The 17,635-nt window shown below is 57.2% G+C and overlaps 7 protein-coding genes across 7 annotated transcripts; 2 read left to right on the top strand and 5 right to left on the bottom strand.

Moving 5' to 3' along the window:
- Positions 1–292: 292 nt before the first annotated feature.
- K452DRAFT_21456 (uncharacterized protein) lies at positions 293–3,780 on the bottom strand. The gene is made up of 4 exons (XM_033536228.1): positions 3,723–3,780; positions 1,766–3,665; positions 1,601–1,717; positions 293–1,549 (listed from the first exon to the last, which is right to left on the bottom strand). The coding sequence occupies exons 2-4, from the start codon at positions 3,639–3,641 to the stop codon at positions 660–662; spliced, it is 2,883 nt and encodes a 960-aa protein (XP_033398319.1). The 5' UTR covers positions 3,642–3,665; positions 3,723–3,780; the 3' UTR covers positions 293–659.
- An 85-nt stretch (positions 3,781–3,865) lies between these two features.
- Positions 3,866–4,629, bottom strand: K452DRAFT_21453 (uncharacterized protein). Its single transcript, XM_033536227.1, has one exon. It carries the CDS (start codon positions 4,467–4,469, stop codon positions 4,017–4,019), a length of 453 nt encoding a protein of 150 aa, XP_033398318.1. The 5' UTR covers positions 4,470–4,629; the 3' UTR covers positions 3,866–4,016.
- Positions 4,630–5,834: 1,205 nt separating this feature from the next.
- On the top strand, positions 5,835–6,973 carry K452DRAFT_297862 (uncharacterized protein; the record flags this gene model as incomplete). The annotated part of the gene is made up of 3 exons (XM_033542068.1): positions 5,835–5,878; positions 5,983–6,481; positions 6,527–6,973. The coding sequence occupies 3 exons, from the start codon at positions 5,835–5,837 to the stop codon at positions 6,971–6,973; spliced, it is 990 nt and encodes a 329-aa protein (XP_033398317.1).
- A 3,076-nt stretch (positions 6,974–10,049) lies between these two features.
- Positions 10,050–11,646, bottom strand: K452DRAFT_287026 (uncharacterized protein). Its single transcript, XM_033540406.1, has 3 exons — positions 10,924–11,646; positions 10,595–10,808; positions 10,050–10,463 (listed from the first exon to the last, which is right to left on the bottom strand). The coding sequence occupies exons 1-3, from the start codon at positions 11,566–11,568 to the stop codon at positions 10,354–10,356; spliced, it is 969 nt and encodes a 322-aa protein (XP_033398316.1). The 5' UTR covers positions 11,569–11,646; the 3' UTR covers positions 10,050–10,353.
- Positions 11,647–12,146: 500 nt separating this feature from the next.
- Positions 12,147–14,930, bottom strand: K452DRAFT_297860 (uncharacterized protein; the record flags this gene model as incomplete). Its single annotated transcript, XM_033542067.1, has 4 exons — positions 12,147–13,710; positions 13,780–13,920; positions 13,971–14,761; positions 14,880–14,930. The coding sequence occupies 4 exons, from the start codon at positions 14,928–14,930 to the stop codon at positions 12,147–12,149; spliced, it is 2,547 nt and encodes an 848-aa protein (XP_033398315.1).
- Positions 14,931–15,560: 630 nt separating this feature from the next.
- Positions 15,561–16,499, top strand: K452DRAFT_297859 (uncharacterized protein; the record flags this gene model as incomplete). Its single annotated transcript, XM_033542066.1, has 2 exons — positions 15,561–15,627; positions 15,691–16,499. 2 exons carry the CDS (start codon positions 15,561–15,563, stop codon positions 16,497–16,499), a joined length of 876 nt encoding a protein of 291 aa, XP_033398314.1.
- A 415-nt stretch (positions 16,500–16,914) lies between these two features.
- Positions 16,915–17,583, bottom strand: K452DRAFT_358343 (uncharacterized protein; the record flags this gene model as incomplete). The annotated part of the gene is made up of 1 exon (XM_033546186.1): positions 16,915–17,583. Exon 1 carries the CDS (start codon positions 17,554–17,556, stop codon positions 16,915–16,917), a length of 642 nt encoding a protein of 213 aa, XP_033398313.1. The 5' UTR covers positions 17,557–17,583.
- Between the last annotated feature and the right edge of the window lie 52 nt (positions 17,584–17,635).

The following is a 17,635-nucleotide window of genomic DNA, read 5'->3' as shown; positions in this document are numbered from 1 at the left end:
ACGCACCTGCGGATGCGAAGACTAAGAGCGCGCCTGCGGCCGTTCCGCGCATCGCGACGCTCGCGGCGGATGGGGACGTCTTGGTTGTGGACTCCTGCACTGTTGATGGTGGTAGGAGGGGCGAGGGCACGCGCGTGCTGGCGCGTCTTGTTGAGAAGGCTGGTGTGGCAGGTGCTGGGGCTGGTGAGAACAAGGTCCCGCTATCTTGATTTGACTTCTTCTGTCCGTCTTGAGAGGATGCTGAAAATTGTACTGTACAGTGGCATGTCTGAATGAAGCAAAAATAGAACAGGACATGGATGTATTGTGTACCTAGTTAGCTAGGTAGGAAGAAAGATAGGTAGGTAGGTAGCAAACACCAAAGGCAGCAGAGATCAAGAAAGAGACAAAGAAAGGAAAAGACAAAAGACGAAAACAAGACCGATCAGTTCAACCATCCAATCATATCCCATGCCATGTCATATCCCATGCCATGCCATCCCACCTCTCCACCAACACCAAAAGCCAAACCAGCAAGCAAGCAAATATCTAAACCCAAAACCAAAGCCAAGCCTCCTGAAAATCAAAGATCAAAAGAAGCAAAAACAACCAAAACCTAAAACCCCAAAGATAAAAAAAAAAAAAAGAGACAAAAGAACACCACCAAAGACAAAACCAACCTACTCCTCCTCGCTCCACTCGTCCTCAGAGCAGTACTCGCGCTCAGGCTCCTGCGCTTCAACCTCAACCCCAACTTCAACTTCCTCATCAACAGCACCAGCGTCGTCGTCAGCATCAGCGGCGTCGTCGTCTGCGCCGTGGTTAGCGCCATCATCGTCATTGCTAGCATCCGCAAGCGCACTCAGCAGCGCCTCCTCCAGGCCGTCTGCATCTGCATCTGCATCCGCATCTGCGTCTGCGTCTGCGGCTGCAGCGTCGGTGTCATCACCTCTCGAGGCTTCTAGCTCCCGCCAGAGCTCCTCTTCTCCGCCTGCGCCCCAGCCGTCGTCGTCGGCGTCGTTGTTGTTTTCTGCGGCGGCGGTGTAAGGTGGTGGGGGCGAGGCTGGCATCTCGTCGAACAAGGGGTCGAATTTTGCGTCTGAGATGTGACGAGCAGGAGCAGCTGCGGCGGGACGGGCCGGGGCTGGAGCAGGGGCTGGAGCAGGGGCTGGAGCAGGGGCACGAGGAGCCGTGGCGACTTCCCTAGGCGCGTGGGCGGTAGGAGGCACCGCGGGGCGAACAAGCGGCGTGGGTGCGGGTGTGGCTAGGCCCTGTGCTAGCGGCGCGGAGGCGAGGTTGGTGCCAGGGCCGTAGGGATTCAGTGACAGTGACGGAGCTCCAGTTGCTGCGCCGACGGATATGGTACCAGCGGCGGCGATGGCGGCGCCGGCTACGGTCGTCTTGGCCTTTTTGGTGGCGTTGGCGGCTCCGTCTGTCGTTTTTGAGGCAGGTGCTTTGCGCTTGCGCTTGTTTGTCGTGGTGGTGTCGGTGGTGTCGTCGATGGTGTTTGCTGGTTTCCTGGGCCTGCCTCTGGGCCTGGGTGCCGTGGTGGAGGTCGTGGTGGTGTTTCCTGCTTCACCGTTACTGTTGTCATTCTTGCGTCTGCGCTTGCGCTTGTTACCGTTGGTGTTGGTGTCAGCGGTGTTGTCAGTGGTGGCTGGGGTCGATGGAGTGGTTGATCCACTGGGCTTGGCTGTGCCTATATTGGCGCTGGCTCTGTTCGTGGCGGTGCTGCCTGCTTCGTCGTTACCGTTGTCACTCTTGCGTTTGCGCTTGCGCTTGTTACCGTTGTTGTCGGTGGTTGCTAGGGTCGATGCAGCGCTTGATCCGTTGGACCTGCCTTTGCCACTGCCCGTGGTGGTGGTAGCGGTAACGGTGGTTGTCGCGGTGGAGGTCGTGGTGGCAGCGGGTGCCGTGGTGGAAGTTGTTCCGGTAAGGATGCCTGCATCATCACCGTCGTTAGCAGTTTTGCGCTTGCGCTTTTTCTCCCTCTCGTCAATGGCCTGATTAAAGAGATATGACGGGGCGTCAGGATCGGGCGTGTCGCCGCGCTTCTTAAGCAGAGCTTGCTGCTGTTCGATGCGATGGGGAGTAATACCCCAGCGGTCAATCTTGGTCTTGATGCGCTTACGTGCAGGTTTTGGGACATCTCGGAAGCCTTGTCCCTTTTCCATGGGTACAGTCGATCCTTTCGTGTGGTACTCCTTTATTATCATTGCCTCGATCTCGAGATGCTTTAGCCGTCTGAACCGATGTATCATCTCCCAGTTTTCCGGGTTGTCCTTGTCGAGGAAGTATCGGGTTAGGCTCTCGTTCAATGGATCGATCCTTAAACCTGGGAGGGTTCGCATCGTGATGATGGTGTTCCACATGCCGCCGCTGCAAATCTCGGGCGGTACGCCCTCCGGATACGTCGAGGGATCATCTTTAATAACCCCAGGGAAGACGTCCTGCTTCCGGAGAATGTCCGTCACCTCGATGTACTCGGCCTTCTTCTTGGCCGGGGCGGGAGTCGCGGCGGCGGCGGCGGTAGTGGTGGGGTTTGTGCCGACAGCGGCGATGGGACCGGCCGGAGGAGCGGCAGTGGCATTGGTGGTAGTGTTGGCCGTGACGGAAGAAATGGTGTTGACGCCAACGATGACGGGCTCATCGTCGTCGTCGTCGATGGAAATGGGCTTCTCCGCGCTACCACCACACGTGGCGAAGGAAGAAGAGGATGGGTGACGAGTAGTGTAAGGAGAAGTGTAGGTGTTCTCCGCGGTGGGCTGATAAAGCCCTTGGTTCTGGTGGCCAACGATGCCGTTGGACCTCTGCTGCAGCTGCTGCGGATGCTGCTGCGGATGCTGTTGCTGAATATCGCCCAGGACCGCGGCGGGCTGGTAAAGCCTTTGGTTCTGATGGCCAACAATGCCGTTGGACTTCTGATGCAGCTGCTGCGGATTCCGTTGCTGAATATCGCCCAGCACATTGGGTTGATGTAAGTGTTCGTCATACTTGCGCTTACGGCTCATATACTGCTGGGTTTCGCGCTGGATCTGCAGGGGGCCCTGCTGAGGGGACGGCTGAGCGTATCCATGAAAGTATTGTGGTGAGAAATCCTGTCCATATCGCTGCTGCGGTTGTTGGAAGGAGTATTGCAGCTGCTGCTGCTCCAGCTGCTGCGCCTGCTGCAACCTCTGCTGAGGGGCAAATTGTTGCCTGGCTTCCACTTGGCGTCGCACGTCATGCACTCCTTGGTTAAATGTGTACACTTCCCTACGGTTCCCGAAGGGCTCTTTACCATTGGCAGTACTAAGGCCAAGAAGAGAATTGACGACATGATCATCGGCGTTGGTGCCGGGAACACCACCGTTACCGTAACGGTTATTGGTGGCAAGAGCTTGGGGGTTGACAGTAGCGGGGGACATGTTGAAATTTGGGAAGTCGAGATCGCCAAGGGTGACCCGGTTGGCAAGATGGTTGTTGGCGAACCCCACGTACGCACCCTGACCGAAAACGTTCATGTTGTTGCGGTTCAGGGACATCTGGTTGACAGTCCCGTCCGCGTTGTTGTGATTCTGGGGCATCTGGTTGCCAGTTTCGTTCATGTTGCCGTACGGTGACTGGTATGGCGGGTACTGATGGATGCCGTTATGGTTGTTGTTCGGTATGTTAGGAGACATTTTGCGCGTTGGGATGCAAAGAGTCTGTAAGAGCGTAAGGATGTGAAGAGGTGGATGGGTATTCAGGTCGCGATGTCTTACTGTATGTTTGCTCACGCGCGATACTGGATTGGATGTGTATGTCAAGTCGCGATGCTGGATACTGGACTGGGTGTCGCTCAAGTCGCTATGCTGACGATGTTGATTGCAGCGACGCGAGGCGATGCGATGCGATGCGTTTGACGTCGAACAGAAGATCCGCGCTGATGGAAAAGTAGATGCGGGAACCGCAAGAGTGGATCGCTGTCTTGAAGGGCTCTTGCTCTCGGGTTATGCTCAGGTCACTGTAGAGATACGTACGTCGCGTGGGCTATGCAAGATGGTAAAGCAGATCGGTCAAGTCAAGAGCTGGGGCAGTTGTTCGTCAAGAGAGGACCTGCTGGTTTGAGGAGAGGCAGAGGTCGCAGACGTGAAGAGGCAACCGAGCAGGTCGCTGGTTTGGTGGGTGGGCGCTTGCTCTGGACTGAAGGTGCGGAGGCGAGGTTGTTTGTGAGTAAAGGAGGAAGAAGCGGAAGAGGAGCAGGATGATGGAAATGAAAGCCGTGTGAACAGCGGCCTGCGCTCCTCCGACGCTCCCTCCGATGCTCCTTCACACGCAGCCAACCCCGCTAGCCCCTTTGGACCCTCAGTATCGTGGATCGCAACGAGAGTCCACCCGGCACGGCCAACTATGGTTCTCGCTGATTCTGAATGAACCACGACTCGCAGAATATATTCCCTCATATTGTACCGATGGAGAGCGCAGATGTCCGCAGCAGTGGGTTGCAATGCAGCGTCCAGACCCGGCATGATACGGTACTGTTCAGCTTTATTCTCCACCACAAGACCTATTCCAGCTAGGAGTACTTTTGACCGCTGATAGGGACCAGTTTCGCCCGTGTTAAGCCGCAATGCGCGTACGATCGGCGGCACGGTCCGATCCGCTCCCGCGCTGCGCACTGCAGGGATATGCAGGCTGGCGATGACGTCGTTAAAGGCTCCATAGTTCCTTCGGTCACGTATATGGCCAATAGGTTAGCTGCGACTCATTTCCGGGCTCGGAGACAAAATAACTGAATTGCACCTAAGTGTTGGGCTGCAGGTGTTATTCCTGTGGTTTGGGCGAACTATGTATCTACGGATTGTCCATGGGCGAGTCGAGTCGAGTCGAGGTCAGGCCAGGCGAATCGAAGCGGCCGGCAGCAAATTCCCATCCTTTCTCACTACCGTTGCGGGATTTTGTGGAAGGGTCGCTCATTTAAGTATTCTGCTCAAATTCCATACGTGGCCGTGGTGGTCTGCGGATCAGAGTACCGGTGGAGCGTAGGGGAAAAAGCGCCGTCCCGCAGTTGAGTTTCCTCTATACCAAGGTTTGTTCCAAGTTGGCACACTTTGTGTCTTTGTTTTGTTCTCGAACAACCATGTGGTCACGGACTGTCTGGACATGGTTTGCGGATTTGATTCAGCCACTTGATGTTTGTTTGGACAGTGGTGGTTATGGGCCCGGCCAGCAGAGGATTTACTGTAATAGTAGCATAGGAGTTTAGGTAATGTCCGTCACCGTGAAGCGAGAGTCACCGTGAAGCGAGATGGCAATGCTTGTACGGAGTAGAAGAAGATACCTAGTTAAGGCATATAGTGGCTCTATGCGCTCTAAGACCTTTTCACCCATGCCCGGGACTCGGGCTGGGAGCTAGGCAAGGAGTACTCTGTAGGGACTGCTTGTATCGCCCTCTGTCTCGCTATACGGTGGATCTCGGTTCGCGGTGACAGACGTTAGTCGGGCGGCCTTTGCTTTGAGGAGACACGTGGCATTAATGAAGCGCACCATCTTGCTCGCGACAATTATTTTCTGATCGTGAGGGTTGATATGAAGTGTGAAGTTGCCCGTTGAAGCCTAGTGTCGGGAGCATCCTTGTCGGAGCAGGGAGGGGCACGCGACGATTTAGCGCGCCAGCTTAGGGCTTAAGGCTGCTGTCATGGCTGCCCGCCCTGCCGTCCGCCGCTTTGGCTTCACCACCGCCGCTCTCTAACTACCTACCTACCCGACTCTCTCTCTCTCGCGCTGCGCCTTTGCTCCCCGACTTCGTCCCCGTCGTCTGCCCGCGCCGCATCCTTCGTCGCGTCTTCTTCCATCGCGGAGCTTCGCCTTCACACGCTCCGTCGCTGGACATCATGAGTGTCATTCTCTGTACCGCTGGTTACGACCATACAATTCGGTGAGTCGGCACGTCACACGCGCCCCTCTATGATACCGTTCATCTTCAGATCCCACTGATTCCGCGCCCAAAGCTTTGCCGCTCAGGACTAACCCGTCGCGCAGTTTCTGGGAAGCGCTCTCTGGCATCTGTTCACGCACCATTCCCCACCCAGACTCGCAGGTGAATCGCCTGTGCATCTCTCCAGACAAGCGCTTCCTCGCCGCTGCCGGCCACCATACTGTCAAGCTTTACGATATCAAATCATCAAATCCCAATGCTGTCCTGACGTTCGAGGGCCACACGGCCAACATCACGGGCGTTGCTTTCCATTGCGAGGGCAAGTGGATGGTCACAAGCTCCGAAGACGGCACCGTTAAGATCTGGGACACGCGTAGCGGCAACGTCCAGCGTAACTACAGCCATGGTGGCATCCCCGTCAACGACGTTGTTATTCACCCCAACCAGGGTGAGCTTATCAGCTGCGATCGCGGTGGTAACGTCAGGATCTGGGATCTCGGCGAGAATAAGTGCTCGCACCAGCTCATTCCAGAGGATGACGTTGCCGTGGCAAGTGTCACTGTCGCCAGCGACGGCTCGATGCTCTGTGCCGGGAACAATTCCGTAAGCCATCCGTCCCTCTCTTGTTAGGGCGACTAATTTAACAAGGGTGATAAGGGCAACGTCTACGTCTGGCGCATGATTCAGGACCGCGACGTCACGTCCCTCGTCCCCGTTTGCCGCTTCGTCGCGCATAACACGTACATTACGCGCGTACTACTCTCGCCCGACGTGCGGCACCTGGCGACGTGCTCGGCCGACCACACGGCGCGCATCTGGTCTGTCGACACGACGCAACCGCACAACGTGAATGGCAGCGAGCAGCTTCCCGCAGACCGCGAGCCCGGTGCCTTTCCGCTCGAGACGACGCTCCACGGCCACCAGCGCTGGGTCTGGGACTGCGCCTTCAGCGCCGACTCGGCTTACCTCGTCACCGCGTGCTCCGACCACTACGCCCGTCTCTGGGAGCTGAGCTCCCAATCCATCATTCGCCAGTACAATGGACATCACCGTGGCGCTGTGTGTGTCGCGCTCAATGATACGGCGCTGAACTGAGCGTCGCGAGGTCTGCATACGATGTGCGATAGGGCGCATATAATATCAGGTCGTTCTTCGCCACGTTATTGCTTTTCTCGCCTCGCAGTTCGCCCCTTTCTCGCTACAACGTCCAGCTTGTTTTCCCGGTTTATCAGCACACGCCGTCGCCGAATATCTGTCGCCTGTACCCGGAAGGCGACGGCGGCGGCCCTCCACGCATACCTTCCGCACACCGCATTTTCAACCCCAGAATTCTGGGTTTGCTGTACCATCCCACACTACTTTTTGCACCGACGCGCACGCATACACTCTTTTTCGCCTCGAGGGAAATAGCTCAATTCCTGGGCCCCACGATGGTTTTACCAACATAAGTCCTTGCAGCTGCCTTACCCGCTCGGCCAGGCCTGCTGCGTTTCGCTTCGCTCTGCTTTTATACGTATGGTGCGGCCTGAGACTCGATCGGTGCAAGAGCTAGGAGACTGCCAGGTCACTGTCGGCATTTACACTCGACTCAACAGACGAGCGTTCACGCCTGTCGATATATGATGGTCAGGAAAGTCGGTATCTGTAGTAGTTTCTGCTCCGTCCCCTTGGCGTCTTTGATCCCTTCCTCCTTTCTTGTTGTCGTTGTTGTTAGTGGAGGCGTTGTCTGATGTTTGGTTTCACCTGCCTGCTACCTAGCTTGCTAGCTTTGCTTCTGCTGGGGTTTCTATCTTCGTTGTTTGTGGATGCTTGCTTGCTTATGCGCTTAGGTACTTATGATGCGGGTTAAGACGATGGCGACGACGACAGGGAAGGAAGGAGAGCATAGATAGGGACGGTACTGGGCGTTGTGGAGATGCGTGGAGTTTAGGGATTAGGAGCGAGAGTGGCGACGGAGATGGTGGGTGCGTAGACGTGTGTGTGTGTGTGTGTGATGCGGTGGGGACATAGGGGTGGCTTGCGAATGTTTGTCAAGTATCTACCGCGCCGGACGCGCGATACTGGGGTGGCGGGGCTTGACTGGGCTGTGGGAGGTGGCTGGGCGCTGCATATGGACTGCGACAGAATGTAAATGCGGAAATGGCTGGCTGGATGCTTCTGCTGCTTCTGCTGCTGGTGGTGGTTTTGCGAGTTTCTAGGCTACTTGCTGGTGCGGCGTTCTGGGGGGATGCAGGGGTTGACTTTCTGTAGGAGTGGAGGTAGTTACCCAGTTGACTGCGCTGGCTTGCCTGCTTGTTAGTTATGTATACCCTCCCTTTCTCGGTCTCTCATTCTCATACTCGTGGGATAGATGAAGGGCGTAGTGCTTGTGAGGAGTGCATGTGTAGGGTTTGATAGTGGACTGATTAATGCAATAGCTGTCTTTTGTCGATTTATTTGCGTGCAGCCATAAAGCTGATGCTGATGCTGATGCTGATACTGATGCTGCATACATGGGAGGGGGTTTCGGGTTTGATTTGATGTGGCTTGTTCTCGCTGCTGTATGTGTGTATGTGCATAGATTATATTCTTACACAGTAACCCATCCAAAGCTATCTCCCAACACACACACGCCCCAGCACGTTTCCCAGCCGCGGTATATATACGTCCACCCCCATGTTCCGAGTGCCCTGCAGCTGGACATACCCCTCGAGCACGTCGATACAACGCTCCAGCACCGGAAGTGCATGATAACGGGAAGAGTTTGCGATATGTGGCTTACTGAGTATGCCAAGTTCGAACGAGCGGCTTAAGTGCCTGCCTAGCTGCTTGGGAAAAACCGAATCTGGTATGCAGGTAATGGGGATATTGAGCCACGCTGTGCGTTGGTAGAGCAGATCAGTGTGTTTTGTTGATGTTGCTCGCCATCGACAGTAAAGCATAGCGTACTTGTCGGCGTGGAAGTTAAAGTGGTTTATGTTATTGTGTGGGACTTGTTCGGGGTATGACGGACTTTGCCAGTGGGACAGGTCGAAGATCGGATCGGCGGTGCTGGAGACAGTGGACAGTGGAGAGCTTAACTAGTGCTGTGAGAAGTGCGGGGTTCTTCTATAGTGGGTTGCGCATCTTGTTTGTTTGTGTGGTTGTAAGCTTGGTGGGTTGAGTGGTGGCTTTTGGGGGTGTTTTGATGGAAGTGTTTAGGTGTGGGTGGTTGTGTTGTGCGAGATCGAGATGAGAGTTGGACGGATGTTTTGCTCGACTGGCTTTCGAGGGAATTAGTGACAGTTTGTGGCAAGTGCACACCATGTACAAGCCGAGCATGGGGTTGGGCTCGATGCCCTAGTGTGAGCTATGGGATGTGGTTCTTGAACAAGGAGTGATCAGGGGCGTCGATAACTAAGTATACAAAAAGCATTAACAAACCACACATACAGTCCCCTAGCACCAACACACCACCATATCACATACATTGCACCGACTACACTAAGTATACACCCAGAGAGGCACAACCACAGCAACAATCCCCCACTCCCCACCCCTTCAAACAAAGGACCTATCTCAAACAAGTCGAAGCGGACCCAGTCTGCCGAGCGCGGCTTACCACATCTTCTACCAGGCCAATCAGGCGGGATACCAAGCTCGTGGCAAAGCGAAACAGCTATATACAAAAAAAAAAAAAAAAAAATCAAACCAATCTATTCCCCCAGCGAGAAGCAACACTGGGCTGTACCACCCATTCTATCCACCGATGGCGAAGAATATTGGAATTGGGAACAACGCCCCGACTGCTGTTATTGGCTGTCAATAGGCTCATTCGAGGCCGCCAACTCGCTCAACTGCTGTAGCCCGCCTGCCCAAGCTATGCAGCATCTTTAGAGGATACTCACCACCACCTCCACCACAATATGTGCGCCAACAATGCCAGCCGCTACTGCGCCTCACCATCGCCGCGGCCAGGACTCCGATCAACAGAGCTTTAGCCGCTGTCTCTTTTGAATCGTGTTCGTCGTTCGTGAAATCAACGCAGGTCCCCAGTGTAACGTGTTCCTTTCTGGGTCTTCCACCATATGGCTGATATTTTGATGTGGGTGGCTGGCTTCCAAGCTTCACTGGCGATGGGGCTTACAATATGCGGTGGTGTGCGTTGGTGTTTATATGTCTTTTGTGAGGAGGATATAGGGGTGTTTGGTTTTGAGGGTTGAGGCTGGTGGCTGATGGCTGTGCGTGCTGGTTCTGTTGTGTTGTTGTTGTTCTTGCAATAGGCAATAGGGACAGGAAGAAGTGCAGACCCGCGCCAACCCCCAAACAAAACATATGCATAGCGCTATATACACCCACACCCACCCACATTGTCGATTTTGCCCTATCATACACAACGCACCACTCTTCCCCCACACACACTCACTGAACCAGCGTTTTCCGAAACTTTCAATACTCGTTACTCAAAAGCAGACGTTTATTCCAGCCGATGCTCTAGTGCTAAATTCTATGGCACTTTAAGCAGCAGCGGTGGCGGCGGCGGCGTTCGCCTCCGGGATCACGGGCCAGGGCTTCTTGAGCGCGTCCTGGATCTGCACGATGCAGCCCTTGGGGCCGCCGACGGCGCCTATGTGAGGAAACGATCAGCACGACAACCCCTAGCAGCAAGCAAAAAGACGAGACAAAGGAGAGAAGGAAAGGAAGAAAGACAAGAGGAAAGGAAGGAGGAAAGGAGGAGATATAAAAGACAAAACATACCGCTAACGACAACAATGCCATTCGCCGCGTCGACGTGCATGACCTTGAGGTTCTGGATCGTGACGCGGTGCCCGCCCATGCGACCCGGCATCTTCTTGCCCGGCAGCACGCGCGAACCGCTGCCCTGCGAACCACCCGACGAACCCATACCACGGTGCATGAGCGACTGACCGTGGGAGGCGGGCTGACCGCCGAAGCCCCAGCGCTTCATGCCCTGTGTGGAAATGATGCGTCAGTACCAGCCCAAGCAGACTCTTTTCTAAAACCCGCGTCCCGAACTCCATAAACGAAAAGAAAGCAGAGAATGAGTGAGGGAAAGAAGAACTTACACCCGCAAACCCCTTCCCGTGGCTCACGCTCCTCGCATCCACAAACTGGCCCACGACAAACCACTCCGGCGTAATAATACTCCCAACATCCAACATGCCGCCCTCACCCGCCACCCTAAACTCGCTGACGAAGCGCTTCGGCGAAACACCAAGATTGCTCCAATGCCCCAGCATAGGGCGAGAGACATTGCTCTCGTGCTTCCAGCCCGCGCCCACCTGCACCGCCCAGTAGCCATGGCGGTCGCGGCGCTTGGTGCCCACAACCTCGCAGCGGTCCATCTGCAGCACGGTGCAGGGCGTGCGCTCGCCCGTCGCCGCGTCGTACAGCGCCGTCATGCCCTTCTTGGTTGCGAGAGCGCCCGTCCGCTCCGGGATATTCCATGTCTTGCGGGCGAGGGCGCCCGTGTGGCTCGCGCCCAGCACCGGCAGGTGCGCCCCGTAGTTGAAGCGCGAGCGGACGTGCTCGGGCGCGATGCTGCCGATGCTGCGCGCGGCGCGTGTCGTCGTGGTTGGAGGAAGCGTTGCCAGCGAAGGCCGCAGGTGCGTCGTTGCTGCGAGGGGCGAGGGCACGGCCGAGCGCGCCAATGACGGCGTGAGTGCGCGGGACCCCGAGGCCCAGCTGCTGAGAGTCGGCCGCGCTGGCATTGTCGTGTGCGTCGAGGTGGGTTGCTTGGGGGTATATCTGGCGCCGATGCTGCGGGTTGCACTTTTCTGGTGTTGTTGAAGTCGCGCGCGGGCTGCGCTGTTGTGCCGCTTCGGTGGCCGTATACTATACCCGCCACTACAAGCGCCACAGTGCACCTCAGTCAACACCACTCTGCCTATAACCACAGCACCATACTCCTACTTTTGCACTATACTCCTACTTTTGCACTCGTCAAGCTGTCGTTCACTAATTAGAAGCCTATCCTAACCGTCAACTCAAGACACACACACCCTGCGCTCGTCCTTTTTTTTCTTCCCCGCCTACTTTCCACCCCAAAGCGCAGTGCAGTCACAATCCAGGCTAGACGAAAAAAATAAGAGAAAAACTAGTTCCCTCCCGCGCCAGTACTCCATGAGATGCAATCTTCACCATTGCCGGTACGCCTGCATCCTGCATCTAGACGCCGTGTCACTTTCACAATCAGATCATCTCCCTCCGCACAGTCCAACTCAAAGCTAGCTCCCGACTGTACTCCGGCCCATGCATGCATGCGATAAGCACCTTGGTACGTCTGCAACTACTTGGCGCGGGCTCCGTTGCTGCCCGCCCCAGACCCCATAATGTTCGGGATCGGATACGTGCCGTTGGCCGTGTATGACGGCGGCCCCGCGGGAACGCGTGGGTTTCCGGCGTGAGGCGGGACGTTGGCAAACTTTTGTTGCGGCTGCATCGACGCCGGGGGAGGGGGCTTAGGCGGGAGATGGGACGGCGTACCCCACTTCGCGATACTGCTCTGAGCAGCCGTTGGCGCTGCCTTTGGGCCGGGCGGAGCCGTCGACACCGGTTGAGGTAGCGGATGCGACATGCCTTGGCCTTGGCTGCCGGGTTTGCCGAGAGCAGGGTTACCCATCGGGCGGACTGGGTTGAAAGCCTGCGGAGGCCCTGGTGGGTTGGGGCGCGGCTGTTGTTGGTGCTGCATAGGCATGTTGTAACCCACAAAATTCCCCATATTCGGGACCACCGCTCCCATCTGTGGCGACTGCGTAGGCATGCCGAAGGCGGGTCCAGGACCGCGCATGCCGGGAACAAAGCTGGGCACAAAAGCTTGACTTTGAGGGTTGAACTGCTGGCGGTTGAAGCTTCCAGGCAAGGGGTGCTGGTTGCGGTTGTTGCCGTTGAACGCCGGGCCCGGAAGCTGGCCGTAGGGATAGCTGGCCTGGCCAGCTGACATGGGTCTGTCATTGTAGCCATGCTGGGCGAATTGCGGCTGGGCCATTTGAAATGGCATCTGACCCGACATTTGCCCCGACATCTGCCCTGACATCTGCCCCGACATCTGCGGCCATGGCTGGTTCATCCCTTGCGACTGAGGCCGGTATCCGTCAGAGAAGCCCGAGAGAGATGGCGAAGACATCTTCGGCGTCTGGTTTGACGCGCCACCAGGTTGGAACGACATTCGCTGGAAGTCCGTCGAGAGGTCGTAGTTCACGGGCACAGGTGAACCATAACTAGGGACGTTCATGGGCCCATTCGGTGGCGTGAACTGTTGCATCTGCCACGAATACTGCTGCTGAGGCTCCTGCGCCACCATGACCGGATAGCCGTTGGGATATGGCACCGGGCTAGAGACATTTCCGTTCATGTTCGGCGGTCCCGGCATCATCGTGTAGGGACCATAGAATACAGGGGGGGTATCGCTGGAGTAACCGGCTCCCCCATATTGGGAGGGAAAGTAGCCTGGACTGACAAACTGCGAGCGCGTTTCGAAGCCGTCGTCGTCGTTATTGCGCTGCTTTTTCTTGTTTTTCTTGCCCGAAGCGGAGCTACACCGAGACATGTCTTTGCCTTCATTATCCTTTGAGCTGTCGCCGAGATCGCCGTCCTCAGCGCTGCCAAAGATACGCTGGCGGGCCTCCTTGTATTTGGCTTCGCGTTCTTCGCGCGTGAGCTTCCTGGGTCCTTGGCCTGCGTCGCTTCCGCTGTCGCCGCCGGCTTCTGAAGTGGTTTTGGAGGGGCCCTCGGAATTGTTGGTGGTGTTGGTGCCAGAGGGGCCGTTGGCACTATCGCCACGGCGCATAATTTTGCGAGCAGGTACAATCAAAGGAGGAGTTTCAGGTCCGGAAGACAATGAGCTCGGAAGACTAGAAAGCGGTGGAGGCCTCGAATAAAACGTCAATCCCTGCACGGTTCAGATGGGAGGTGCAACTTACATTCTACTGTAAGATGTCTTTGTGATCTTCACTGCACTTGTCACAGGATCAACTACATGGCCGAGAAAGTAGTAGTCTGCAAACCGATGGGCCAACATCCGATAGAAGGCATTGCAGTTGGGAACATCCAGCTCCTTTTCTCTGTGCGCGTGTTAATATACCTGTTGATAGGAATTGAAAAGGTGACTTACGCAGAGTTTCTCATAAAATCAAGCACATCTTGCTCCAACTTGAGAACAAAAAGTCTGTCTCTTGGTGACTGGAGGGCCTCCAGTAGCTTCTCGTCTGGCTGCGGCTGCGGCTGCGATGCGCCGTCGTTCTCCTTGATCGAACCGAGCGGTAATGGTGATGGCCGGCTGGAAATGTCATTGCCACTCAAATTGTGAGGGGCCCTTCCAGTCAAGACTCCGCGCTGAGATGCCGCGCCCATGACCGAAATCTCGTTCAACTGGTCGCGGAACGCGCGACCCATGCCGTTGTCCGAGCCGACCCTGGAACCGGCTGCGACGGAATCTGGAGGCGAGAAGACGTCCTCTTCCTCGACGGCACGAATGCTCGCGCTGTCGTCAGGGCGGATGCTCTCCTTCTCGTCAAGAGCGAAAGTCGTTCCAGACGCAACACTCTTGCCGTCCAGGCTTGGCGGCTTCACCGAGCTGTTGGACGAGGACACCTGCGTCGCATTGTCATCGGCGGAAGCAGGTTTTGCGGTTCCCGGCAATGGCGCCCTGGACTGCGCGCCGTTCATCTCCGGACTTGCGCCAAAGATTTGGACTTGGGGTTCCTTGACGGGCGCTTTGGCGTCGGACACGGGCGTGGTCGGGGAGTCGTCATGTTTGACTCCGTTCACGACATGGTTCTCGGACGCGGGCGGGCTGGTGTCTTCTGCCGGGGCGGTAGGGTTCGGCGAGAGCACCGGCTGGGTACTCTGGGGGCTAGAAGCGGGGTCTTTGGTATTATGCGGCATGTACGCTGAAGCGGCGACCTGCATGAAGTCAGACTAGGGGAATTTGAGATGGCGGGGAGGGCGGTGGAAGGGAAGAAAGGCGGATCCACTTCCACAACCGTGCTTGCGTGGGGGTGAGCGGAGGAAGGGTGGGCACCTTAGCAAACGAGGGCTTCAGACTCTGGGTCTCGCTAGCTTGAGCAGACATTCTCCCCGAAGCAATGGATTTCTCTCTCTTAAGATGACGCGGTAATGAGGCCGGGACCGGGGCCGGGCGGGCAAAGACAAGGAAGAAGGTTGAATGCAAGTGGGATTTCAGGAACCGGATTGCGCAAGGAAAGTCGTGACAGCCAGAACCATAGGGCTGGACATGGTTGTGTGTGCGGATTAGAAGAGCGTCGGTGATTTCATAGCGGTGCGACCAGGCGGGTGAAGTGTGTAGCGGGTGGGTCCTCGACGCGCGCGAGCTTTGGAGAGACGGTCAGGAGTCGGCGGGGGGTGGAGCTCAGGCCGGGCGAGGCAGGGCGACTGGGGGGGAGATCGGACGCGCTCTCCAGGAGAGCAGAGGCTTCGGGGGCGCAAGGCGATTATCAGCCGACGAGCGTTTGACCGGTGGAGGACGAGAGCAACAAGCAGCGCAGCGAGCGAGCCGAGCCTTGATGGGCCAAAAGTGCTGCGCCGGCGAAACGACGGGCCGTGAAGCTCCATACCTGTGACCGTGACTGTCGCGTCATTAGTCGTGGCCGCGGCTGACTGGCCTCCATGCCTTACTTACTACATCCCACTACTTCTTTCATATCCCCTACATCCTACACTCTATACCCAACTATCTCTCGCCATGTTCCGCGGCTCCGGCCGCTCCAGGGCCACGCCCTCGACCACTTGCCAAAAGTGCCTGAAAAAAGGTATACATCCCGAATCTTTCGTTCCAACCTTCTAGGTCCCCCACTAACTCTCCCACCCCCCAGGCCACTACAGCTACGAGTGCAAAGCCTCCGCCCAGGAGCGCCCCTACCTTAGTCGTCCCAGCCGCACCCAGCAGCTCTTCAACCCTAAGCTCGTGCCCAAGCTCAACAGCGACGTCCCCAACGACCTGCTGCGCAAAAAAGGCGTCGCCGACGAGCAGCTAGCCAAGAAAGCTGAAGAGCGGGGCCGCAAGCACGCCCGCGACGAAGACGACTACCCAGCCGCATCCCGCAAGCGCTCGCGGTCCGCCTCAGCCTACTCGTCCTCTTCCGTCTCTACCATCTCCACGAACCGCTCGCCCTCGCGCTCCCCCTCCCCGCGTCGCGACGTCGCCCCAAAGCGCCACCACAGCCACGCAGCAGACGATCGCAAACGGCGCCGACGCTCTGTCAGCTCCGACGCCTTTTCCAACCGGGACGAGGCTCTGCCACACAAGGGCGAGCGAAATACCAGACGGAGGCGGAGCTCGATGAGCCCAGTGGAACGCGGACGGCGCAGGAGCAGGTCCTCAGTCTCTGACCGCGACAACATCTCGAGGAGCGACATTGAAAGATCCGCCTCTCCCCCACAGCACCGTGATCGTAGGCCCCGTCGGAGCTCGCCCAGGACGACGCGTTATCAGAGCCCTCCGTCGGGCCGTGGGGGCGTTGCTCCCCCTCGAGGCGCTGATGAGCCCAGAGAGAGGCCGCACCGACCGCCTCCAGCTGTGGCGAGCGCTCCTAGCCCTCCTCGCAGCTTCAGGGAGAGGAGTCTAAGCCCATACAGCAAGCGCCTGGCATTGACGCAGAACATGGGCACAGGCGGGCGTTAAAATTCGACAAAATGAAGCGTTGAGTGGGACAATGGAGTCCAAAACAAAAGTCTGTTATGAGCGTAAGAATATGCTTTTGCTTAGCTACAGTCAGTCCGGATGGTCCTAGGCGGGTTTTGCAGAAAGAAAGAAGAAAAAAAAGCTTCCAATCGCCAGTCAGATACAGTAGTCGCCTTAATTAGATACCCAATGGCGCGAAATTGATTACATTCAGATCCGAGGTGATGACGCTCGAGGTACACCAACTCCGCCCTTCGCAAATGCACGCATCCATCCATCATGAACCCGCGTGGACCCAGACAGGCCACGCTCCAGCGCCGTAACTCCGTGACCCCATCCATTCTCCATCCTTCCGTCTTCCATCTGCACGTATGTAGACGTCGAGCAGCACACCACACAGCACCGCTCCACTCCACTATGCCTCATCCTCATCGTCCTCGGCCTGTCTCTCCCTCCGCTCATCTTCAGCCTCTTCCCTCTCCCTCTGATGCATCGCCTCCACCAACTCACTTCCCCCCATGCCCGCCCTCTCGCCGCCATCCTCCCCTTCCCCACCATCGCGCAAAGCCGCCGGGCCAGCCTTCTCCCTCGCAGCCTCCTGCGCCCCCGCAATGCGCTCCCTCACCAATCTCGCAATCGCGTTCTCAGTCCTAACATCGAGCACCTCCAGCTTGCGCTGCAGATCGCGCTTGAGGTCCCAATTGGGCTTCTTAGGCTGCAGCTTAAACAGGTCGAGCGGGCGGTCCTCAGCCTCGGCCTTGGCGGCGTCGGCGCGCGCAGAGGCAGCAAGCTTGGCGGCGGCGGCCTCGAGCGTCGCCTGGTTTGCGGCGGGGTTCTCTTCGAAGCCCAGCTTGGGGCCTTTGGTCTGCGCGTCGTAGTTTCGCCCCGAGAGGATTGTGGCCGCGGCGTCGGGGAGCTCGCCTTCGTCGATGGAGGGGGAGGCGTCCGTGTCGTCGCGTGGTGCCTCGTCGGCGGCTTTGCGTTTGAGTGATTTGAGCTGCGCGAGCCGCGCTTTGCGGTCGGAGGTTGCGGCGCTGAGGTTGGCGTGCGAGGACATTGTGGGGTGGGCGTGGGTGCTTGCTTGGGAGCTTGCTACCTAGGTAGGTTGGTGGTTGTTGACTGCGCGGGAGGGGCGC

Source organism: Aplosporella prunicola (genome assembly GCF_010093885.1).
Source record: "Aplosporella prunicola CBS 121167 unplaced genomic scaffold K452scaffold_11, whole genome shotgun sequence".
Taxonomy (NCBI): Eukaryota; Fungi; Ascomycota; class Dothideomycetes; order Botryosphaeriales; family Aplosporellaceae; genus Aplosporella; species Aplosporella prunicola.
The sequence above is the reverse complement of the archived record's forward strand: the minus strand, read 5'-3'. Positions and strand labels throughout refer to the sequence as shown.

Bases quoted from the DNA above. Each gene is read 5' to 3' on its own strand.
- K452DRAFT_21456 (XM_033536228.1), bottom strand. From the start codon at position 3,641: ATGTCTCCTAACATACCGAACAACAACCATAACGGCATCCATCAGTAC. The intron at 1,718-1,765 runs GTAACAAGCGCA...GTAACGACGAAG, and splicing joins AGCAACCACCGACAACAACG to CAGGCAGCACCGCCACGAAC. The intron at 1,550-1,600 runs GTAACAAGCGCA...ACGGTGAAGCAG, and splicing joins CGCTGACACCAACACCAACG to GAAACACCACCACGACCTCC.
- K452DRAFT_21453 (XM_033536227.1), bottom strand. From the start codon at position 4,469: ATGCCGGGTCTGGACGCTGCATTGCAACCCACTGCTGCGGACATCTGC.
- K452DRAFT_287026 (XM_033540406.1), bottom strand. From the start codon at position 11,568: ATGCCAGCGCGGCCGACTCTCAGCAGCTGGGCCTCGGGGTCCCGCGCA. The intron at 10,809-10,923 runs GTAAGTTCTTCT...ATTTCCACACAG, and splicing joins ACGGGAAGGGGTTTGCGGGT to GGCATGAAGCGCTGGGGCTT. The intron at 10,464-10,594 runs GTATGTTTTGTC...TTCCTCACATAG, and splicing joins TGGCATTGTTGTCGTTAGCG to GCGCCGTCGGCGGCCCCAAG.